The sequence below is a fragment of the Barbus barbus genome, assembly GCF_936440315.1.
Source record: "Barbus barbus genome assembly, chromosome: 49".
Lineage (NCBI taxonomy): Eukaryota > Metazoa > Chordata > Actinopteri > Cypriniformes > Cyprinidae > Barbus > Barbus barbus.
The window spans coordinates 2633334-2652348 of record NC_136727.1 but is presented as its reverse complement, the minus strand read 5'-3'; the positions used below and the strand labels follow the sequence as shown (position 1 = coordinate 2652348).

The 19015-nt window shown below is 36.5% G+C and overlaps 1 protein-coding gene across 1 annotated transcript in view; it reads left to right on the top strand.

Moving 5' to 3' along the window:
• The window catches only part of LOC306867479 (fibrillin-2-like), a gene marked incomplete at its 5' end in the record, with an annotated part of 79373 nt that overhangs the window by 27209 nt on the left and 33149 nt on the right, over positions 1–19015 (top strand). Inside the window, 24 exons of the mRNA XM_079413147.1 lie at positions 3210–3362; positions 5476–5682; positions 5764–5904; positions 6113–6232; positions 7065–7190; positions 7460–7582; positions 8774–9049; positions 9164–9217; positions 9294–9419; positions 9568–9693; positions 9800–9919; positions 11359–11496; positions 12049–12099; positions 12192–12317; positions 12551–12778; positions 13351–13476; positions 13991–14119; positions 14967–15092; positions 15553–15678; positions 15769–15891; positions 16905–17030; positions 17300–17425; positions 17504–17626; positions 17707–17829. Of these exons, the coding sequence (XP_079269273.1) occupies positions 3210–3362; positions 5476–5682; positions 5764–5904; positions 6113–6232; positions 7065–7190; positions 7460–7582; positions 8774–9049; positions 9164–9217; positions 9294–9419; positions 9568–9693; positions 9800–9919; positions 11359–11496; positions 12049–12099; positions 12192–12317; positions 12551–12778; positions 13351–13476; positions 13991–14119; positions 14967–15092; positions 15553–15678; positions 15769–15891; positions 16905–17030; positions 17300–17425; positions 17504–17626; positions 17707–17829 (3243 nt within the window). The remainder of the gene's footprint in view (positions 1–3209; positions 3363–5475; positions 5683–5763; positions 5905–6112; positions 6233–7064; positions 7191–7459; positions 7583–8773; positions 9050–9163; positions 9218–9293; positions 9420–9567; positions 9694–9799; positions 9920–11358; positions 11497–12048; positions 12100–12191; positions 12318–12550; positions 12779–13350; positions 13477–13990; positions 14120–14966; positions 15093–15552; positions 15679–15768; positions 15892–16904; positions 17031–17299; positions 17426–17503; positions 17627–17706; positions 17830–19015) is intronic.

The window sequence follows — 19015 nt, the reverse complement described above, 5'->3', positions numbered from 1 at the left end:
ATTTGGTTGATTTAATGAATGCAACAATTTACATGCAATGAAAACTGTTCAGGTAAAAGATGCCATATTCATGCTCATCGTACAATTATTGTTGCTTTCAATAAGACATTTTTTTTTTGTTTTCGTAATCTTTAATCAAAGCATTTTGGGAAACACATGGAAAACAAATTTCATTGTAAATTGGCATTACGAAAAATGTTTGGTTTTACAAATATCTGGAAATTTGTTTGGTGATTTCATGAACGCAACAATTTACTTTTTTCTCTGTTGACGTCACAAAGGTGAAATGGACAGGTAAATGTATTTAAATGTGATACCGTTACACACTGCCTTTAAAAACGCAATCCAAAATGACTAGTCTTTCTTTAGTTTGAGACTTCAGTTGGGTTACGGAGACAGTTTGTTGGTTTCTTTTGGCGAACAGGTCTCGTGCGGTCTCATCCGGTCTCGGGGGATCAGTCGCCAGAAGACAACGATGAAAACAGAGTCACATGGATGCTATTTCCTCCTCCTAACATTCCAGTACAGTGAGGCAGAGGCACTGTTGACTCTGGCGTCGCCTCTGTCTTTTCTCTTCACTGTCCATTTCTCTCACACTCCCTTCTCTTTTTATACACGCCGTCTTGAGTTTCTCTCTCCCGCCACCCCATATGTCTCTCGTAACCCCGTGATCTGTCGGGTCCCCGGGTAGAAATAAAGAAATGTGAGATATTGTCCCTGGATGACGTGTTGACGTGGCCTTCATTTGTTCCCAGAAACCCGTGTGGATTTACAGCAAATGTTCACTGTACATATGGATCTCGTCGTAGTGGAGAATGCGGGTAGCCCTTGTGTTTTTCTACATGTTGACATACATAAAAAGACTCTAGGAAGCCAAAATGGTTTTGGGAGCATGATATCATGGGAGAATGTTCGAAAGTTGACTTCAAATCAAAATTGACTTTCGTAATTGTGCGCAATTCATCAGTGAATGTTATTCCAAAGGCGAACCATGCTATTAGTAACCAACAACACGCTATTTAGACATTGTTTTAGCCCAGAAACCAAAGGCGGCGCAAAATTTTGTGGTATCTTTGCGTTGGTGCTTTGTATCGTGCAAAACCAGGCCGTGGGGAGTCATTTTGCCTGACGCTAATCAGCGTTAATGCACTGCGGGGCCCCAATGTGAACACGAAAAACTCTCTTTGAGGCTCGAGAGAAGGTCTGGTTCCAATTGAAGCCAGTTTCCCATCACCACGCTTGCGAAAACCACCCTGCCCCCCTCAGGCCGGGTCGATCCCAGGAGGCTGCAGTTCGGGAGTGTGCGCCTGTAAACACCAGGCGAAGGGTTTTTTATGCCCGACGTAATTGGCTGAGATTACTCCACATGGACTTGATTTATGGCAGAGTGCTGGCTCATTAGCCGAGTTAATCGACTCTCACCCCCTTTCGCATGGTTCGCTCACGCTAATGTCGCAGTGTACGCACCCTATCGCAAACCAACCCCCCTCGTTGACCTTGACTGAGCGAAATGTCCCATCTCAAGCCTATATGATTTCAGTCCTCCGGTGGCTTTCTCAGGCTCCCACCTCATAAATTAGCTTCCTACTAGGGGACCGTGTAAAAGGGCATGCATGGACCTCGCTTCCTGTGAAGTGCGACTGTACAAAGCATTTGTGGTATTCAGAGATAATAAATTGGTATAAATGTCATCACTTTTGGCAATTCGAGTCAAAAAAGGGGAGTTAAAATAATATTTGATGTTATTTCCAAGTCAATGACTGCGTCCCAAATGATGCATTATACACTATGCACTTATACACTATGTACTCAACCATGTAAAGTATGAATTTTATAAGGTTATTTTGTCATTAATAATTAGAGTCTGATAGCCCCTCCCCCTTCACAATGTAATTAAAGCTGCGACAGTTGAGTGCATTAAGTGTCCAAAATTCCACACTTAGCTTTATTGGTTATATAATTCTGGGTATTTAAAGTGCTCTTATTATTTTTGGAATTTTCAGTGGGAACATACGGAAGCGTATTGCATTCACTTGAGGAAAAAAATCTACTCTGTTTTTCTGAATTAACGAGTTAATTATCTCAGAATTACGAGATAATTTTTCATGAAAAAAAAGTTTTTGCTCTGTTTTTCTGAATTAACGAGTTAATTATCTCAGAATTATGAGATAATACGATTGACATTATGGTGCGCGCGTATTACTATACTTACGGCAATTGCAAAACAGCAAAAACCTTTTTTTCATGAAAAAAAAAGCAAAAACCTTTTTTTCATGAAACATTATCTCGTAATTCTGAGATAATTAACTCGTTAATTCAGAAAAAGAGCAAAAACTTTTTTTTCATGAAAAATTCTCGTAATTCTGAGATAATTAACTCGTTAATTCAGAAAAACAGAGCAAAAACTTTTTTTCATGAAAAATTATCTCGTAATTCTGAGATAATTAACTCGTTAATTCAGAAAAACAGAGCAAAAACTTTTTTTCATGAAAAATTCTCGTAATTCTGAGATAATTAACTCGTTAATTCAGAAAAACAGAGCAAAAACTTTTTTTTCATGAAAAATTATCTCGTAATTCTGAGATAATTAACTCGTTAATTCAGAAAAACAGAGCAAAAACTTTTTTTTCATGAAAAATTATCTCGTAATTCTGAGATAATTAACTCGTTAATTCAGAAAAACAGAGCAAAAACTTTTTTTTCATAAAATGATCACGTAATTCTGAGATAATTAACTCATTAATTCAGAAAAACAGAGCAAAAACTTTTTTTCATGAAAAATTATCTCGTAATTCTGAGATAATTAACTCGTTAATTCAGAAAAACAGAGCAAAAACTTTTTTTTCATGAAAAATTATCTCGTAATTCTGAGATAATTAACTCGTTAATTCAGAAAAACAGAGCAAAAACTTTTTTTTCATGAAAAATTATCTCGTATTCTGAGATAATTAACTCGTTAATTCAGAAAAAGAGAGTAGATTTTTTTTCTCAAGTGAATGCAATACGCTTCCGTAGGAACACGCTACTTTATATCTCTATCTATTGTCTCTCACTTAAAATGAAAGGCCAAGTTGAGCGCATTGTATTGTGGGATACAGTATACTGTCATTTCATACTGCTCATTTTCACGAAATTCACATATTGTTTACAGTATACATACTATGCAAAAACAGTAGCATTTCTGATATCTCTCTCGTTTTCTCTCACAGATCATCGGATTGGTACATGTTTCTCGTCTTTAGCGAACGGCCGCTGCGCGAGCGAACTGTCCGGTCAGTACACCAAGATGCAGTGCTGCTGCGACACGGGCCGCTGCTGGGCACTCGGACACATCCCAGAGATGTGCCCCGTCAGAGGATCCGGTGAGTGGGCGATCACTAACGTTACAACTAAGATGTCAACCATCACTGTTACTATTGCTAATGCTAGAAATTTGAATGTTGTCTGTTGCTTTTTAGAGGTTTTAGTCAATATTAGCTTTGAGGTGAATGGCTGTATGCTAGCATATTCCGAAATTAATTTAATGTATATACACATTTAAAATGAGCTTTAAGTTTATAATCCATTTCTGTTAGCTTTGAGGCGAACATCTGTATTTTAGCATACTTCTACAAGACAATTAGCATAAATACACATTTTAAAATTATCTTTTTAAAACTTTTTTTTTTTAGAACTTTTACGTTTTTAGTCAACATCTATTAGCTTTGAGGTTATCGTTTGTATGCTACTGTACCTTTAAAATACATTTAACATAAATATACTTTTAAAATGAGCTTTTTAGAACTTTTGGTCCACGACTGTTAGTGGCTAACATCTGTATGCTAGAATACTCCTTAAAGATAACATGTATAAAAATTCTAAATTTCCTTTTTAGAATGTTTAAGAGCTGATAGTTTTTTGATGGTATTACAATAAAAACATAATTTCAAAGAAGGAATTTCTTTAGATGTGTGAGCGTTTGACCTTTATGTAGCGCTCTTTGAAGAATCGCTCCAGACATGCTGTACCTCACCACAAAATCACGATAAATACATGTCAGGTCAGCAAAGCGATCGTCCCTCGGGATAATAAAACGCTCTCTCTCATTCCCACGTCTTCACACCTGTGTGTTTTACGCTCTTCCCTCCTCTTTGACACCGGCATGTGTCTTCCGCAGGAATGCATGAGCCGAATGGCTGCCAAATCCTTGTTTTTTCTGCTTTCGTTTAATGCGCAAGCAAAGCTCACTTTGCTCTTTATTTCATTGTTTTTCAGGTATTGAACGATTTATAAGTAAATCTTTGTTTATATAATCTATACTTAATTATATAATTTAACATGTTGTAAAAAATATTGTATTATATGTGACCCTGCATCACAAAAGCAGTCTGAAGTCGCTGGGGTATATTTGTAGCAGTAGCCAAAAATACATCGTATGGGTCAAAATTATCCATTTTTCTTTTATGCCAAAAATCATTAAGACATTAAATAAAGATCATGTTCCATGAAGATATTTTGTAAATTTCTTACCATAAATATGTAAAAACTTAATTTTTGATTAGTAATATGCATTGCTAAGAACTTAATTTGAACAACTTTAAAAGGAGATTTTCTCAATATTTAGATTTTTTTGCACCCTCAAAATAGTTGTATCTCAGACAAATATCGTCCGATCATAATAAACCATACATCAATGCAAAGATTATTTATTCAGCTGTCAGATGATGTGTAAATCTCAATTTTGAAAATAAAAGCCTGGTTTTGTGGTCCAGGGTCACACATGAAATTGTAAAAATTATTTAAAAGTCTGTTCATCATTTTATTGTGTTTCATGTGTTGAACAAACAAGCAGCTGCTTGTACAGTATATATTATCTATATTTAATATAATTATTTAAAATATTACATAACATTTAACATTTTATACATATACACACACATACATACATGTGTGTATATATATATATATATATTCATGTTCATAAAAGTCTGTTCAAAACTTATAAATTGTATATTATTTTAGTGTATGTAAATAAAAGTATATAATAAAATAATATACAATACATAAAATATATTATAAATTTAAATGTAATAGCTAAACAAAATATAGGAACATGCGTAGACTTTGCAATAAACAATATATATATATATATATATATATATATATATATATATATATATATAATGTTGTAATTTCTACGTATGGTCCTACTTTAAGTGCAAACTATTACATTTAAATTATTTAAATATATATTATGATTATAAAAATACATAACATCATTATAAATATATCACATTATATATATACAATATCATTATTTAATATTAATATTGAAAAAAATCTATTTTATAGTTATTCAAAAAGTTTGCATTTAAAGTAGGCATATACATAGGAATTTCTGCAATTTGTATAAATTGTAGGAATTGTATAAATTGCAATATATTTCCATCTCCCTGGAATTGGTATCATGTAAAAGCATCTATTGTTCATTTGCAGATGAATACAGGCGACTGTGCATCCAGAGGCTTCCGTTTGCCACCGGTAACGGCGGCGGCATCATCCACGACGGCAACGGCGGTCTGAACATCGGCAGCTACGGCAAAGGTCCCTTGCAGAATGGAAACGGCGGTGGCTATATTTACGGCGGCGAGCACACCATCATAAACGGCAACGGAGGCAACGGCGGCCAGAAGATTCAGATCAGTGAGTGGAAGCTGCCAATTTTTTCCTTCAACTAACCGTCCGAAGCCAAGACCTCAATGGTGTTTTCCTGTTTGTGCTCAGGCCAGCTGAACGAGACGACGATCGACGTGTGCAAGCATTTCACCAACCTGTGCCTGAACGGCCGCTGCATTCCCACACCCACCAGCTACCGCTGCGAATGCAACATGGGATACCGGCAGGACGTGCGCGGGGAGTGCATCGGTAAACCTGTGCATTCATCTTTCAGTCAAGAAAAGTCAGTGTCTTGAATGCTGGCATGATCTGAAATATCCTCTGCTGCCATCTGTAGGCAGTTTGCTTGACTTCCACAGGCCTGAGAGTTATAAACAGCAGTTTGTGTCAATATTTTAGCACATATTATTGATTAATAGTGTTAATGGTCTCTTATACATCTGCTTTCTACCCTCAGATGTGGATGAGTGCGTCAGTAATCCGTGTGTGAATGGAGACTGTGTCAACACACAAGGATCGTATCACTGCAAATGTCACGAGGGATACCAGGGGACTCCCACCAAACAGGCCTGCATTGGTTTGTGGCATGATATAATTCTATTATATGCCAAAAACATTTCTGTGGTTTCTCAGTTTAGGGCTAGAACATGTTTAATGCTAACATTTTTACATTCAAAAGTCTTTAGGGCTAAAATCAACAACTTTAAAGCAGAAAATATGATTATATTATATAATTTTCAAGTCTTGTGCTCCATGGTTACACTATTATTTAATTGATATTATTATTAATGTAGTTTTTTTTTTTTTTACAATTTCTCGCTTACAATGCAAAATATTAATTATAGTTACATACATACATATACATACATATACATATATACATATATACATACATATACAAACAATATTTATATCTTATATCTATGTGTTTATATATTTTTTTATAACATTAAAATGTATACATAGCTTTAATTTATTTCATTTTTATTTTTAGTAATTTTAATACTTCAAATTAAACTTGCTTACGTCAACTTTAACTTCAGTTAAAATTTGTTATATATATATATATATATATATATATATATATATATATATATATATACACACACACACACATACACACACTATACAATTTATATTTTATCAAATATATAAAATATTAATATTTTATTTCAGCTTTATTTAAAAAATATTTTAAGAAGTAATTTGCATTACACACTAACCAGAATTAAATCTACCAAATAATCTCACTGTGCTCTGTATCCTGCACACACAGCACTCAAATGACAGTTTATAGTGAAATATCCCTTTATAATGAATGTAATGATGAGAGTCAGCACAACTTCACTTCACACGGCCCAGCGCCCTGTGTGCGGACAACTGTGACTAATCTGTTCCTGTTGCTTCAGACATTGACGAGTGTATCGTGAACGGTGTTATGTGCCGTAACGGACGCTGTGTGAACACGGATGGAAGTTTCCAGTGCATCTGTAACGCTGGCTTTGAAATCAGTCCTGACGGGAAGAACTGCGTCGGTAAGCGCTTAAACTGCAACTTTAAGAAACTCTGAACTACCTAATATATACTGTATATTTTTCATGTTTTTACACTCAGTATTTTTAAATATTCACACAAAATTAGATGCTTCATCTATTTAATTGCTAATTATTTGATAATATACTATAAATCCTGCATTAAAGTGATTTAAATGTTTTATAAATCTCTTTTGGAGTTTGGGGTGGGTGGAGGGTGATAGAAGGTCAACATAAACATTTTTAATTAATAATTTTTTCATGTCCTCTAGATCATGATGAATGTGCCACCACCAACATGTGCCTAAACGGCATGTGCATAAACGAAGACGGAAGCTTTAAGTGTATCTGCAAACCTGGATTTGCATTGGCTCCCAATGGACGCTACTGCACAGGTGAGCATGTTTGGGATTCACTTAAAATGATTATAAAAAACCCAAAATTGTTTAGAAACTTCGAGTTTATACACTATATTTCAAGTCTTCTGAAGGTATACGATAGTTTTATGTGAGAAACAGGCCCTAAATCACTAAAAACTAATTTCCACTTGCGCATTTTTCAAAGTCTGGTGTCAAATCTGATGCGACATCTTAAAATCATTGGTTCTTGCATCGGTTGACCATTTGTCAATGATTTCTTTAATGACCAAAATTTAAGTCGTTATTCTCTGAAACCTATTCAATCTCATTTGCGTTTGCGTATATTTGCACATCCCTGGCGTGTTTGACGTCATTGGCCAATAGACGCAATAACCAATGACATTTGACACCATTAATGTCAAACCTGGTGCCTCAAGACATATAACGCTAGTTTTCATCTCAGTGATGTCAAATGTTGCGACTTGCCACTGGCGTCATTATTTGTTATTGATGTATTGTTCTCTAATGGTTCACCCCATTTTCTCATTCGTTAAACTCTGACAGACATCTAGGAACACTAGACGTCAGGCATATTTTTAGTCTATACACAATCCCCTGATTTCACAGACAAGGTTTAAACCTAATCCCAGACTAAAATCTAAATCTGAACTGTTTCAACTGTAAGAAACTTGCTCTGACTGAGTTTAAAATATATCAGTGCCTTTATTTGTCTCAAAATGCACACCAGTAATGTTTTTTTCACGTTTATGAAAATTACTTAAATGTCCTAATTGAACTATGGACTATTCCTGGTTTAGTCTAAGCCCTGTCTGTGAAACCAGGCCTATATTCCAAGCGTTCTGAAGTCAAGCGATAATTTTTGTCCGAGAAACAGACGCTATCATTTAAAATCACATTTCCAATTGCGCATTTTTTCAAGTTTGACGTCAAATCTGACGACACGCATTTTGAGACATCTTTGGTTCTTAAATCTGATGTCTATTGTGAATGAAGATTTGAGTTGTTATTCTCAGAAAATTGTTCCCTCATTGAAACTTTTAAATCTCATTTGCGTTTACGTATATTTGTATATCACGTTTGAAAAGTCTTTTATGTCAGTGATGTCAAATGTCATAAACCGTGACCATCATTGATGTCATTATTCGTTTCTTGACGTGTTGTTCTCTAACGGCTTGCGCTATTTCCTCCTTCATTTCATTCTGACAGACATCGATGAATGCCAGACCTCGGGCATCTGTATGAACGGGCGCTGCGTGAATACCGAGGGCTCTTTCCGCTGCGAGTGCCCGCCAGGACTAGCCATAGACGTGGACGGCCGTGTCTGTGTGGACACCCACATGCGCACCACCTGCTACGGCGCAATAAAGATGGGCACGTGTTCGCGTCCGTTCCCCGGGGCGGTGACTAAGTCAGAATGCTGCTGCGCCAACCCTGCACACGGTTTCGGAGAACCCTGCCAACCCTGCCCGACGTTCAACTCTGGTAAACCACAACGATACACCTTCCAGTAGCGAATGATCCTTTAATATTAATGCAACAAATGTTAGCTTTGACATGCGTGCTAGCAGGTGGCTAACGTTGTTTGTTTGTTCACAGCCGAGTTTCAAGCTGTGTGCAGCAGTGGACCTGGAATCACTGCAGACGGGCGAGGTAAGTCTGTTTTCGCTAATTTGCTAATCGTTTATGAATGCCAAATGCTAACGGACTGCATTCGGTTTCTTCGTAGACATCAACGAATGCGCTTTGGATCCAGACATTTGTCAGAATGGCATCTGCGAGAACTTGCGCGGGAGCTACCGTTGCATCTGTAACATCGGCTACGAGTCTGACGCTAGCGGCAAGAATTGCGTGGGTAAGTTGCGTGAACTGTTTTTATTACGTAACTTTTTTGTTGGTAGCAAAACTTAGCTTCAAAAGACCTCTTGTACAACACTTGCTCTGAAACCTATGAGTAGTAGTTGTGTTTGATACATTTTGTTAACTTTTTGCATATCTTTCAGACATTAACGAATGCTTGGTGAATCGGTTGTTGTGCGACAACGGCATGTGTAGAAACACGCCAGGAAGTTACACTTGCTCTTGCCCCAAAGGATTCTCCTTCAAAGCTGACTCTGAGACTTGTGAAGGTTTGCTTATGATTATTTTTTTCGTTTATGTTTTTTTTTTTGGTAAATTTCACATAAAATTATATACATTGTATCTTTCGTTCTTTCTTGTCGTCCTTTTGTTCAGACATCAACGAATGCGACTCCAACCCCTGCATCAATGGCGTGTGCCGCAACGTAGCCGGTTCCTTCAACTGTGAATGTTCTCACGGCAGCAAACTGGACTCCACCAACACCATCTGCGTAGGTAAGTACGGAAAGTCGTTTTAGGTTAACAGAAGTGTTTCCATGGTAACAGTGAGATTGGTGGATCTCTTATGGATAAGTTATTAGCTATTAAATGTGTTTTTTAAAACTTTTAAAGGCTGGGACACACCAAGCCGACGGCGAGCGACAGTCGGGCTGGTTTGTTTGGTGTGTTCCACTCGTCGGGCTCACGTCGGCAGCAGTTTGAATCGGTATCGGGACCATTGGTGCGAGTGAAAACTCTGATTGGATGTTCAGTTTAGCGAACGAGACAATGCCCGAGAATTAAGAGGGGGAAGTCGTGGCCTAATGGTTAGAGAGTCGGACCAAGGTTGCGGGTTCGAGTCTCGGGCCGGCAGGGATTGTAGGTGGGGGGAGTGAATGTCCAGCGCTCTCTCCACCCTCAATACCACGACTGAGGTGCCCTTGAGCAAGGCACCTAACTGCTCCCCGGGCGCCGCAGCATAAATGGCTGCCCACTACTCCGGGTGTGTGTTCACTGCTGTGTGTGTGTGTGCACGTTGGATGGGTTAAATGCAGAGCACGAATTCCGAGTATGGGTCACCATACTTGGCTGTATGCCACTTCACTAAAGCGAAAGTGGTAAAGGTCTGCCTGTAAATGAAGGCAGTACAGACAGAAGGCTGTTTAAATGTTATGTGATCTTTCCCAATCATTCTAATACGCAAATGTTTTCATAACAACATGATCCGCTTAAAATGATTAAAGTTATCAACGTTACTGATATTCAAAATGGTAAGCAAGCGCTGCTTTTTTTATGTTTCGTATATCTGCTTTCATCTCGTATATCTGTGTTTTGGTTTCTCCTTTTGAATGAGGAATATATACTATATATAGCTGCTGAAATAGTTAATTCCTCTCATGCATGTGAGGAACACACGTTAGTCTGCCGTCGGCTGTAGTCTGTGCGGTGTGTTCGAGCGCAGCTTTTTGATCCGACACTGCCGACGCGATGCGACAACACCGTCAGCTTTCGTCGCCGCTAGTTCTTTGAAGTCGGCTTGGTGTTTCCCGGCCTTAAAATGCAACTGCTAAATACGCAACCAAATTCTATTTAAGTTTATTACGCAACATTAGCATAGTGATGTGCGTGTCAATGTTTATTTTGTTTTTAGAAGTAACTGAACAGCTTGCTGTTACGTTTAGGCTATTCATTTCGAGCCAGGCGGTTTTCATTCTTTGTCTGAAACCGAACGTCGTTTGATTGAAATTAATGGAGTATGAAAGGCAATAGGTTGCACGTTTGTGCTTTCAGGATGAATGCCCACTGTGATCCCATCCCACTAGATATCAGAGTTGGTTTTTATATATCTGCAGAAATGCAATGACTCTCCTCAGGGGAGCTGCTCCAAATGTCAGAATGTCCATTTGTCATTGTCACGCTTTTTTGGTTCTCTTTCACGTATTTGCTCCATGCAGACAGCATGAAAGGAACCTGCTGGCTAAACATCCAGGATGGCCGCTGTGAGGTGAATATAAACGGGGCCACGCTGAAGTCCGAGTGCTGCTCTACGCTGGGGGCGGCCTGGGGAAGCCCATGTGAACGCTGCGAAATTGGTTAGTTCATATGCAAAAATATAGCAATATGCTAAAAATGCAAAAAAAAAAAGGCACGTTTGGTTACATAGATAATTGACTTTTAAATAATTACATTTATTTATTGTAATTGTATTTACATTAAATAATAATTATATTTTGTGTGTATTTTATATGTTTTGCCAATTTGTTTACAATTTATATTAATTGAATTCATTTTTATTTCATTTAATAAAAGATTATTGCAAAACTTTTAGATAACCAATTATTATATTTATTTATTAAATTATATATATATATATATATATATATATATATATATATATATATATATATATATATATATATATATATATATATATATTTAATTGTTAATTTGTATTTATTTAAATTAAATTAATATTTATTAAAAAGAGTCATGTGAAAGTTTTAATGTTTGAAAAAAAAATGTAAAGCCAAATTTAATTAAGCCAAAATCTCATATATTAATGAATAGCTACATGAACCAATGTTTGCTTTAAAGACGCAGTCTTTAACACACAAAATAAAGTTTTTGACATGTATTTTCTACAGATCCTGCCTGTTCGAAAGGTTTCGGTCGCATGAAGGGACTTGCGTGTGAAGGTAAGTGTTACCCACAATCCTTTGCTGCATTAACCATATTGTCTATCTATAGTTTTGCATGACGATGCATCCCGTTTCTGCCCTGTCTTTAGATATTAACGAGTGCGAGGTGTTTCCTGGCGTGTGCACAAACGGACGGTGTGTGAACACGCAGGGCTCGTTCCGATGCGAGTGTCCGGAGGGACTTACGCTGGATGGAGCCGGACAAACATGTGTTGGTATGGAAACATATACCAACATGTTTCTCAAATTATTTATTGCTTTAGTTGATTTATTGGTTGCAGACAGCATAATACATCAACATCAATATGTTTTTAAACCAAAAACAGAAACTGTCAACCTGATTTATGACTTAGAAGGGACAACTGATCCAAAACAAACCCTTTTTTTATAACTAACAACATGTGCAAACCAAACAGCAGTGATTTACAGTGGTCTGTGTGTCCTGTAGACATCCGAAGTGAGCAGTGTTATATGAAATGGGACGAGGATGAGTGCGTGGAACCATTACCGGGCCGATATCGCGTGGATATGTGCTGCTGTACGGTGGGAGCGGCGTGGGGCGTGGACTGTGAGGCCTGTCCTAAACCAAACACGCCTGAATTCAAAACCATCTGCCCGCGGGGACCTGGAATCGCCAACCGAGGAGACATCCTGACGGGACGACCCTTCTACAAAGGTGCAGCATCACAGTTGTCTGTCATTTATTCATAAGGATGAACGGATATGGGAATTTTGACCGATATGATACCGATAATTATGCTGTTTTAGCCGATAAACGATATTGGCCCATATTACACTGTTTACAATATTTGAAAACATTGTTAGAAAAAACATATTCCAATATCAGCTAAATCTGACCAATACCGATAATCTATTATCTGAGACCGATATTATAGCTGACGTTATAAATCTGTTCATTTCAGTACTTTTGAAAATTAAATAAAATAAATAAAATTCTAATAAATAAATTGAATAAAATAAATAAAATTCTAATAAATAAATGTAATGATTTATTTATCTAGCCAAGAAATTTAGCCTTTTTGGTATTTTATAATAATAATAATAATAACAACAACAACAACATTTTATTTATTTTCCAATTTTTGGTTTTCTGTGCATTTTTCTGCAATTCTGTTCCCAAAGTATTACTAGGTTACAAAAACACTTTCAAACACAGAAAGTCAGATTTGTGATATTTTCTTTGGGGTTTTTATCTGTGTTGAATAATGAGCCTGTGTTTCTCTGCAGATGTAAACGAATGTAAGGTCTTCAAAGGCCTGTGCACTCACGGGACTTGCCGAAACACCATCGGGAGCTTCAAATGTCGCTGCGACAGCGGCTTCGCCCTCACCATGGAGGAGAGGAACTGCACAGGTCAAACATCAAACACTAAATCAAACCTAGCACTCGTTTCACTGCGCCACTCACTAGGGCTGCGATAATAAATTGATGCAGAATGGATTAAGAGATCTTCCGAATGCATTGCGATTCTTTCTGGAATCTATTCTGAGCTTAGATTTTAACAGCAGACGGCACTCTAATCTAATATTTATCTGCACACTCAAATGCTGATGAAGAGCGCTTGTGCGTTCGGCTGAGTCTGTAATTTCAATTCGCATCAGGACGTTAATGAAGGAGATTAATGAAAATTCAGCCCACTGTGAACACTCTTATTATTCACTTCAACCTTTTCGAATTTTATGAATGATTATTTTAGGTTCAAGTGTGTGTAAGGATTTGGAAACAAGCAGAGTATGGCAGTTTCTAAAGCATGCAGCGCCATCTGCTGTTCAAAACTAAGCTCAGAATCAACTCGTGGAAGAATTGCGACGCATTCAGATTTATTTTCCCAGCCCTACCTCTCACGCTGTTCCCCTCGCTCCCGCAGATATCGACGAGTGCACCATCTCTCCAGACTTGTGCGGACACGGCGTCTGCGTCAACACGCCCGGCAGCTTCGAGTGCGAGTGCTTCGACGGCTACGAGAGTGGCTTCATGATGATGAAGAACTGCATGGGTGAGACTCCATTAATGTTAATGTTTTATATCGCACTAATATATATATATATATATATGTGTGTATATATATATATATATATATATATATATATATATATATATATAAATAAATAAATAAATGTATATACATGTAAGTATTTTCAAAATATATACGTATGTGTGTGTATTTATATATACATAATAAATATACACAATACACGTACATATATTATGTAAACAAAAACTTATTTTGGATGCGATTAATCGTGATTAATTGTTTGACAGCACTACTTTTATATAAAAATGTAAAACATTAAAGTTAATTGTTAATGTTTTAGATTTGATATACTCAGTTAAAGTTTTATCCATTAATTAATATTTTATATTTTAACCTATTTATTAATATGTAATGTAAAATAATTGTATTTATTAATTTTTATATAATACTTTATATTTTATATTACAGAAATAAATGATTATTATTATTATTACCATTTAAATACAATGGAAATGTATTTGTATATTAAAATTGGAGTATAGTTCTATGACATGACATTTTTACTTAATTTTAATTTAATTAATTCAATATCAACATTTCTTATTTTTTATCAATTCATTTATTTAATTATTATATTTAATTCATAATTTTATTATTACAGAAATAGTATTTATTTAGTAAAATACATGGCATATGTATTAATAAATAATAATTAAATATATTATTTTTATTATTATGACTGAGTGAAATATAATAGAAGTGACTGTATTATAGACATATTAAAATTGAATTTAGAGACTCGAACCCCTGGTCGTTCTCCTCGGCCTCTGAAAGCCTGTGTGTCACAGCGTCTCTCTCTGTCCCGCAGACATCGACGAGTGCGAGCGCGACCCCTTGCTGTGCCGTGGCGGGACGTGTCTGAACACCGAGGGAAGTTATGAGTGCGACTGCCCTCGGGGTCACCAGCTGAGCACAGTGGCCTCGGCCTGTGAAGGTACAGCTTTACTCTAGTGGTGAAAACATTGGATAAAATAAATAATCTGAGTGTAATTGTGTATAATTCACTTTCAAATTTGTAAACATTCTATTTTAGAATTTACAAAACATTTGTATAATTTTACTAAATTTAAAGATTTGTCTAGTTATCCATATTTTAAACATGTAGTAATATATATATATATTTTTTTTTACCAGTTTATTGATATATAATTTAAATAACATAATATAATATAATTTTATACCTATTATTACCTCATTTTATACTTATTATATTAATATAATAGAAGTGACTGTATTATAGACATTTTAAAAATTTAATTGAATTTAATTCGAGAAGCTGGCAAAAGTTACTGTTGAACAGTGCATTTAAAATTAAATGTGATCGGATTCAAATGTGTCCTGACAATCTTTGCAAACCTTTATCTCACACGTTAATTGTTATTTTTCCCCCTCAGATGTGAACGAGTGTCAGTTGAGTGATAACCTGTGCAGGAACGGTCAGTGTGTGAATATGGTGGGCACCTATCAGTGCTCCTGCGAAACGGGATACCAGGTGACGCCCGACAGACAGGGCTGTGTGGGTGAGAAACCTCCACCGACATCCACACGCATCAAACTAACAATCCAAATCAGTTAATCAGATGTAAACATGCATCTTCTCATTTCCACAGACATCGACGAGTGCACCATCATGAACGGCGGCTGCGATACTCACTGCACGAACTCTGAGGGAAGTTACGAATGCAGCTGCAGCGAAGGTTACGCACTCATGCCCGACCTCAGGACCTGCGCCGGTAACACACACACACACACACACACACACACATTAGAGCTGCACGGTTAATCGTTAAAAGATTGCAACGATTCAAACACCCACGTGATCTAATTTCTAAATGACAATGATTCGCCCATGTCTATTAATAATACTAATAATAATTAAAACAATACTACACAGTATTATTTCTGTCTTATAGTCATTCATGTTATCACAGAAATACTGGGCGCTTCAAATAACGTTTGTGTCGATTGCATTGTTTCTCCAGTAGGTGGCGACAAGCGACTGTTAAAAAATTTATTTATTGAATCATTCATTCAAGAGATTCGTTCAAAAACACTGATTCATCCAGTAATGAAACAAGTGAAGTATTTATGAGTGAGTCACTGAATCATTCATTCAAACCATTTTTTTTTTTTTTTTAATTGGTGTATTAAATATATTATATTTTAAATTCATATACCCTGGACCACAAAACAGGGTCTCCATTTTGCTTTCCATTGATGCATGGTTTGTTAGGATCGGACAATATTTGGCTGAGATACAACTATTTGAAAATCTGGAATCTGAGGGTGCAAAAAAATCTAAATATTGAGAAAATCATCTTTAAAGTTGTCTAAATTAAGTCCTTAGTAATGCATATTACTAATCAGAAATTACGTTTTGATATATTTACGGTAAGAAATTTACAAAATATCTTCATTGAACACAATCTTTACTTAATATCCTAATGATTTTTGGCATAAAAGAAAAATGGATAATTTTGACCCATACGATGTATTGTTGGCTATTGCTCCAAATATACCCCAGCGACTTAAGACTGCTTTTGTGCTCCAGGGTCACATATATTAAAATGTTTAATAATTAATTCAAATGAAACACTTTTAAATAGACTGCAGCAATTGATATTTTGTCACTTTATTTAGTTTAGTTCAGAATCATGGGAAAATCGTGCAGCTCTAACACACACACACACACACACACTTACACACATACTGTTCCTCTCAGACTGAGCCTTGTCTCTCCCCGCAGACATCGACGAGTGCGAAGACAATCCAGATATCTGCGACGGCGGCCAGTGTACGAACATCCCCGGAGAATATCGCTGTCTCTGCTACGACGGCTTCATGGCCTCCATGGACATGCGCACCTGCATCGGTAAAAAATATTATTTCATTTTAGTTAAATATATATATATATATATATATATATATATATATAATTAATTTTAATCAAAGTAAGCTTGATTTTTATTTTATTGAATTTTCATATGAATTATTTTATTGCATTTATTTGTTTACTTCCAGTTTTTTTTTTCTTTATATATTTTTATTCTGATGTTTAGTCGTGATAGTGTAATGCCTCTTATGTATTTATATGCTCATATTATGTCCTAATCTGATCCGTCCCGTCTTGTATTCGTCCAGATGTCAACGAATGCGATCTGAATCCCAACATCTGTTTACACGGCGACTGTGAAAACACGAAAGGCTCCTTCATCTGCCACTGTCAGCTGGGATACTTCGTCAAGAAGGGCTCCACTGGATGCACAGGTAACCCGCATTCCTCAAGAATAGAGTCCAACCTCAAACGAAAAGACCAGCTGCTCTAAAGTGTTTGTTTTGCGTCAGATATCGACGAGTGTGAGATCGGCGCTCATAACTGCGACATGCACGCCTCCTGCGTCAACGTCCCGGGGAGCTTCAAGTGCCGCTGCCGTGACGGCTGGGAGGGCGACGGGATCAAGTGCATCGGTGAGTGACGAGTGCTGACGACCGTCAAGTTAACGTTAGAGTCCTGAATGTGGTTTGAGGCTGTTTCTGCGTCGCTGCAGATGTGGACGAGTGTGTGACGGAAGAACACAACTGTAACCCGAACGCCGAGTGCATGAACACGCCGGGATCGTACCGCTGCGCCTGTAAGGAGGGATTCAACGGCGACGGATTCACCTGCTCTGGTATCACACAACACACCTTTGTTTTATGAAGTTATTGTAATTTCAATCATTGTAATTGCAATTTAAATGTTTATTTTTTGTGTAATTTACTTTGAAGTATTACATGACTATATTTACAATAAATTAATATATTTATAATAAACATTTGCCACTTTACTCAATTGTAATTAATAAATACAGTTATTTATTAATTTGTTAATATTTAATAAACAAATAAATTATAATATAATAAATATATTTTTAATAACATTTTTTCATTTTAATAATATTAACATTCATCAATTTTACTTAATTTTTATTTAATTAATTGATGCAGTTATTTTTCCATTTATTAATATTTTTGTATGATTGTTTTTAAAAGAATACAGGTACATCTAAAAAAATTTGAATATCGTGAAAAACTTAATTTTTTTGTAACTTATTTCAAAAAGTAAAGCTTTCATATATATATATTTTTTACATTCATTCATGTAAAGTAAGACATTTCAAAAGTTTTTTTTGTTTTAATTTTGATGATTGGAGCTTACAGCTCATGAAAGTCAGAAAGACCCTCTGTGAATAAGTCACAGAGGGTCATTACTGAAAGGTGTGGCTGTTCACAGAGTGCTGTATCAAAGCATATTAAATGCAAAGTTGACTGGAAGGAAGAAATTGGGTTGGAAAATGTGCACAATCAACAGGGATGACCGCAAGCTTGAGAATACTGTCAAGCAAAGCTGATTCAAACACTTGTGAGAGCTTCACAAGGAGTGGACTGAAGCTGGAGTCAGTGCATCAAGAGTCTCCACGCTCAGACGTCTTCAGGAAAAGAGCTACCAAGCCACTTCTGAACCAGAGACAACGTCAGAAGCGTCTTACCTGGGATGTGGAGAAAAAGATCTGGACTGTTGCTCAGCGGTCCAAAGTCCTCTTTTCAGATGAAATTAAATTTAGCTTTTCATTTGGAAATCAAGGTCTGGAGTCTGGAGGAAGAGTGGAGAGGCACAGAATCCAAGCTGCTTGAAGTCCAGTGTGAAGTTTCCACAGTCAGTGATGATTTGGGGTGCCGTGACGTCTGCTGGTGTTGGTTCATTGTGTTTTATCAAGTCCAGAGTCAATGCAGCCGTCTACCACGAAATTTTGCAGCACTTTATGCTTCCATCTGCTGACAAGCTTTATGGAGATGCTGATTTCCTTTTCCAGCAGG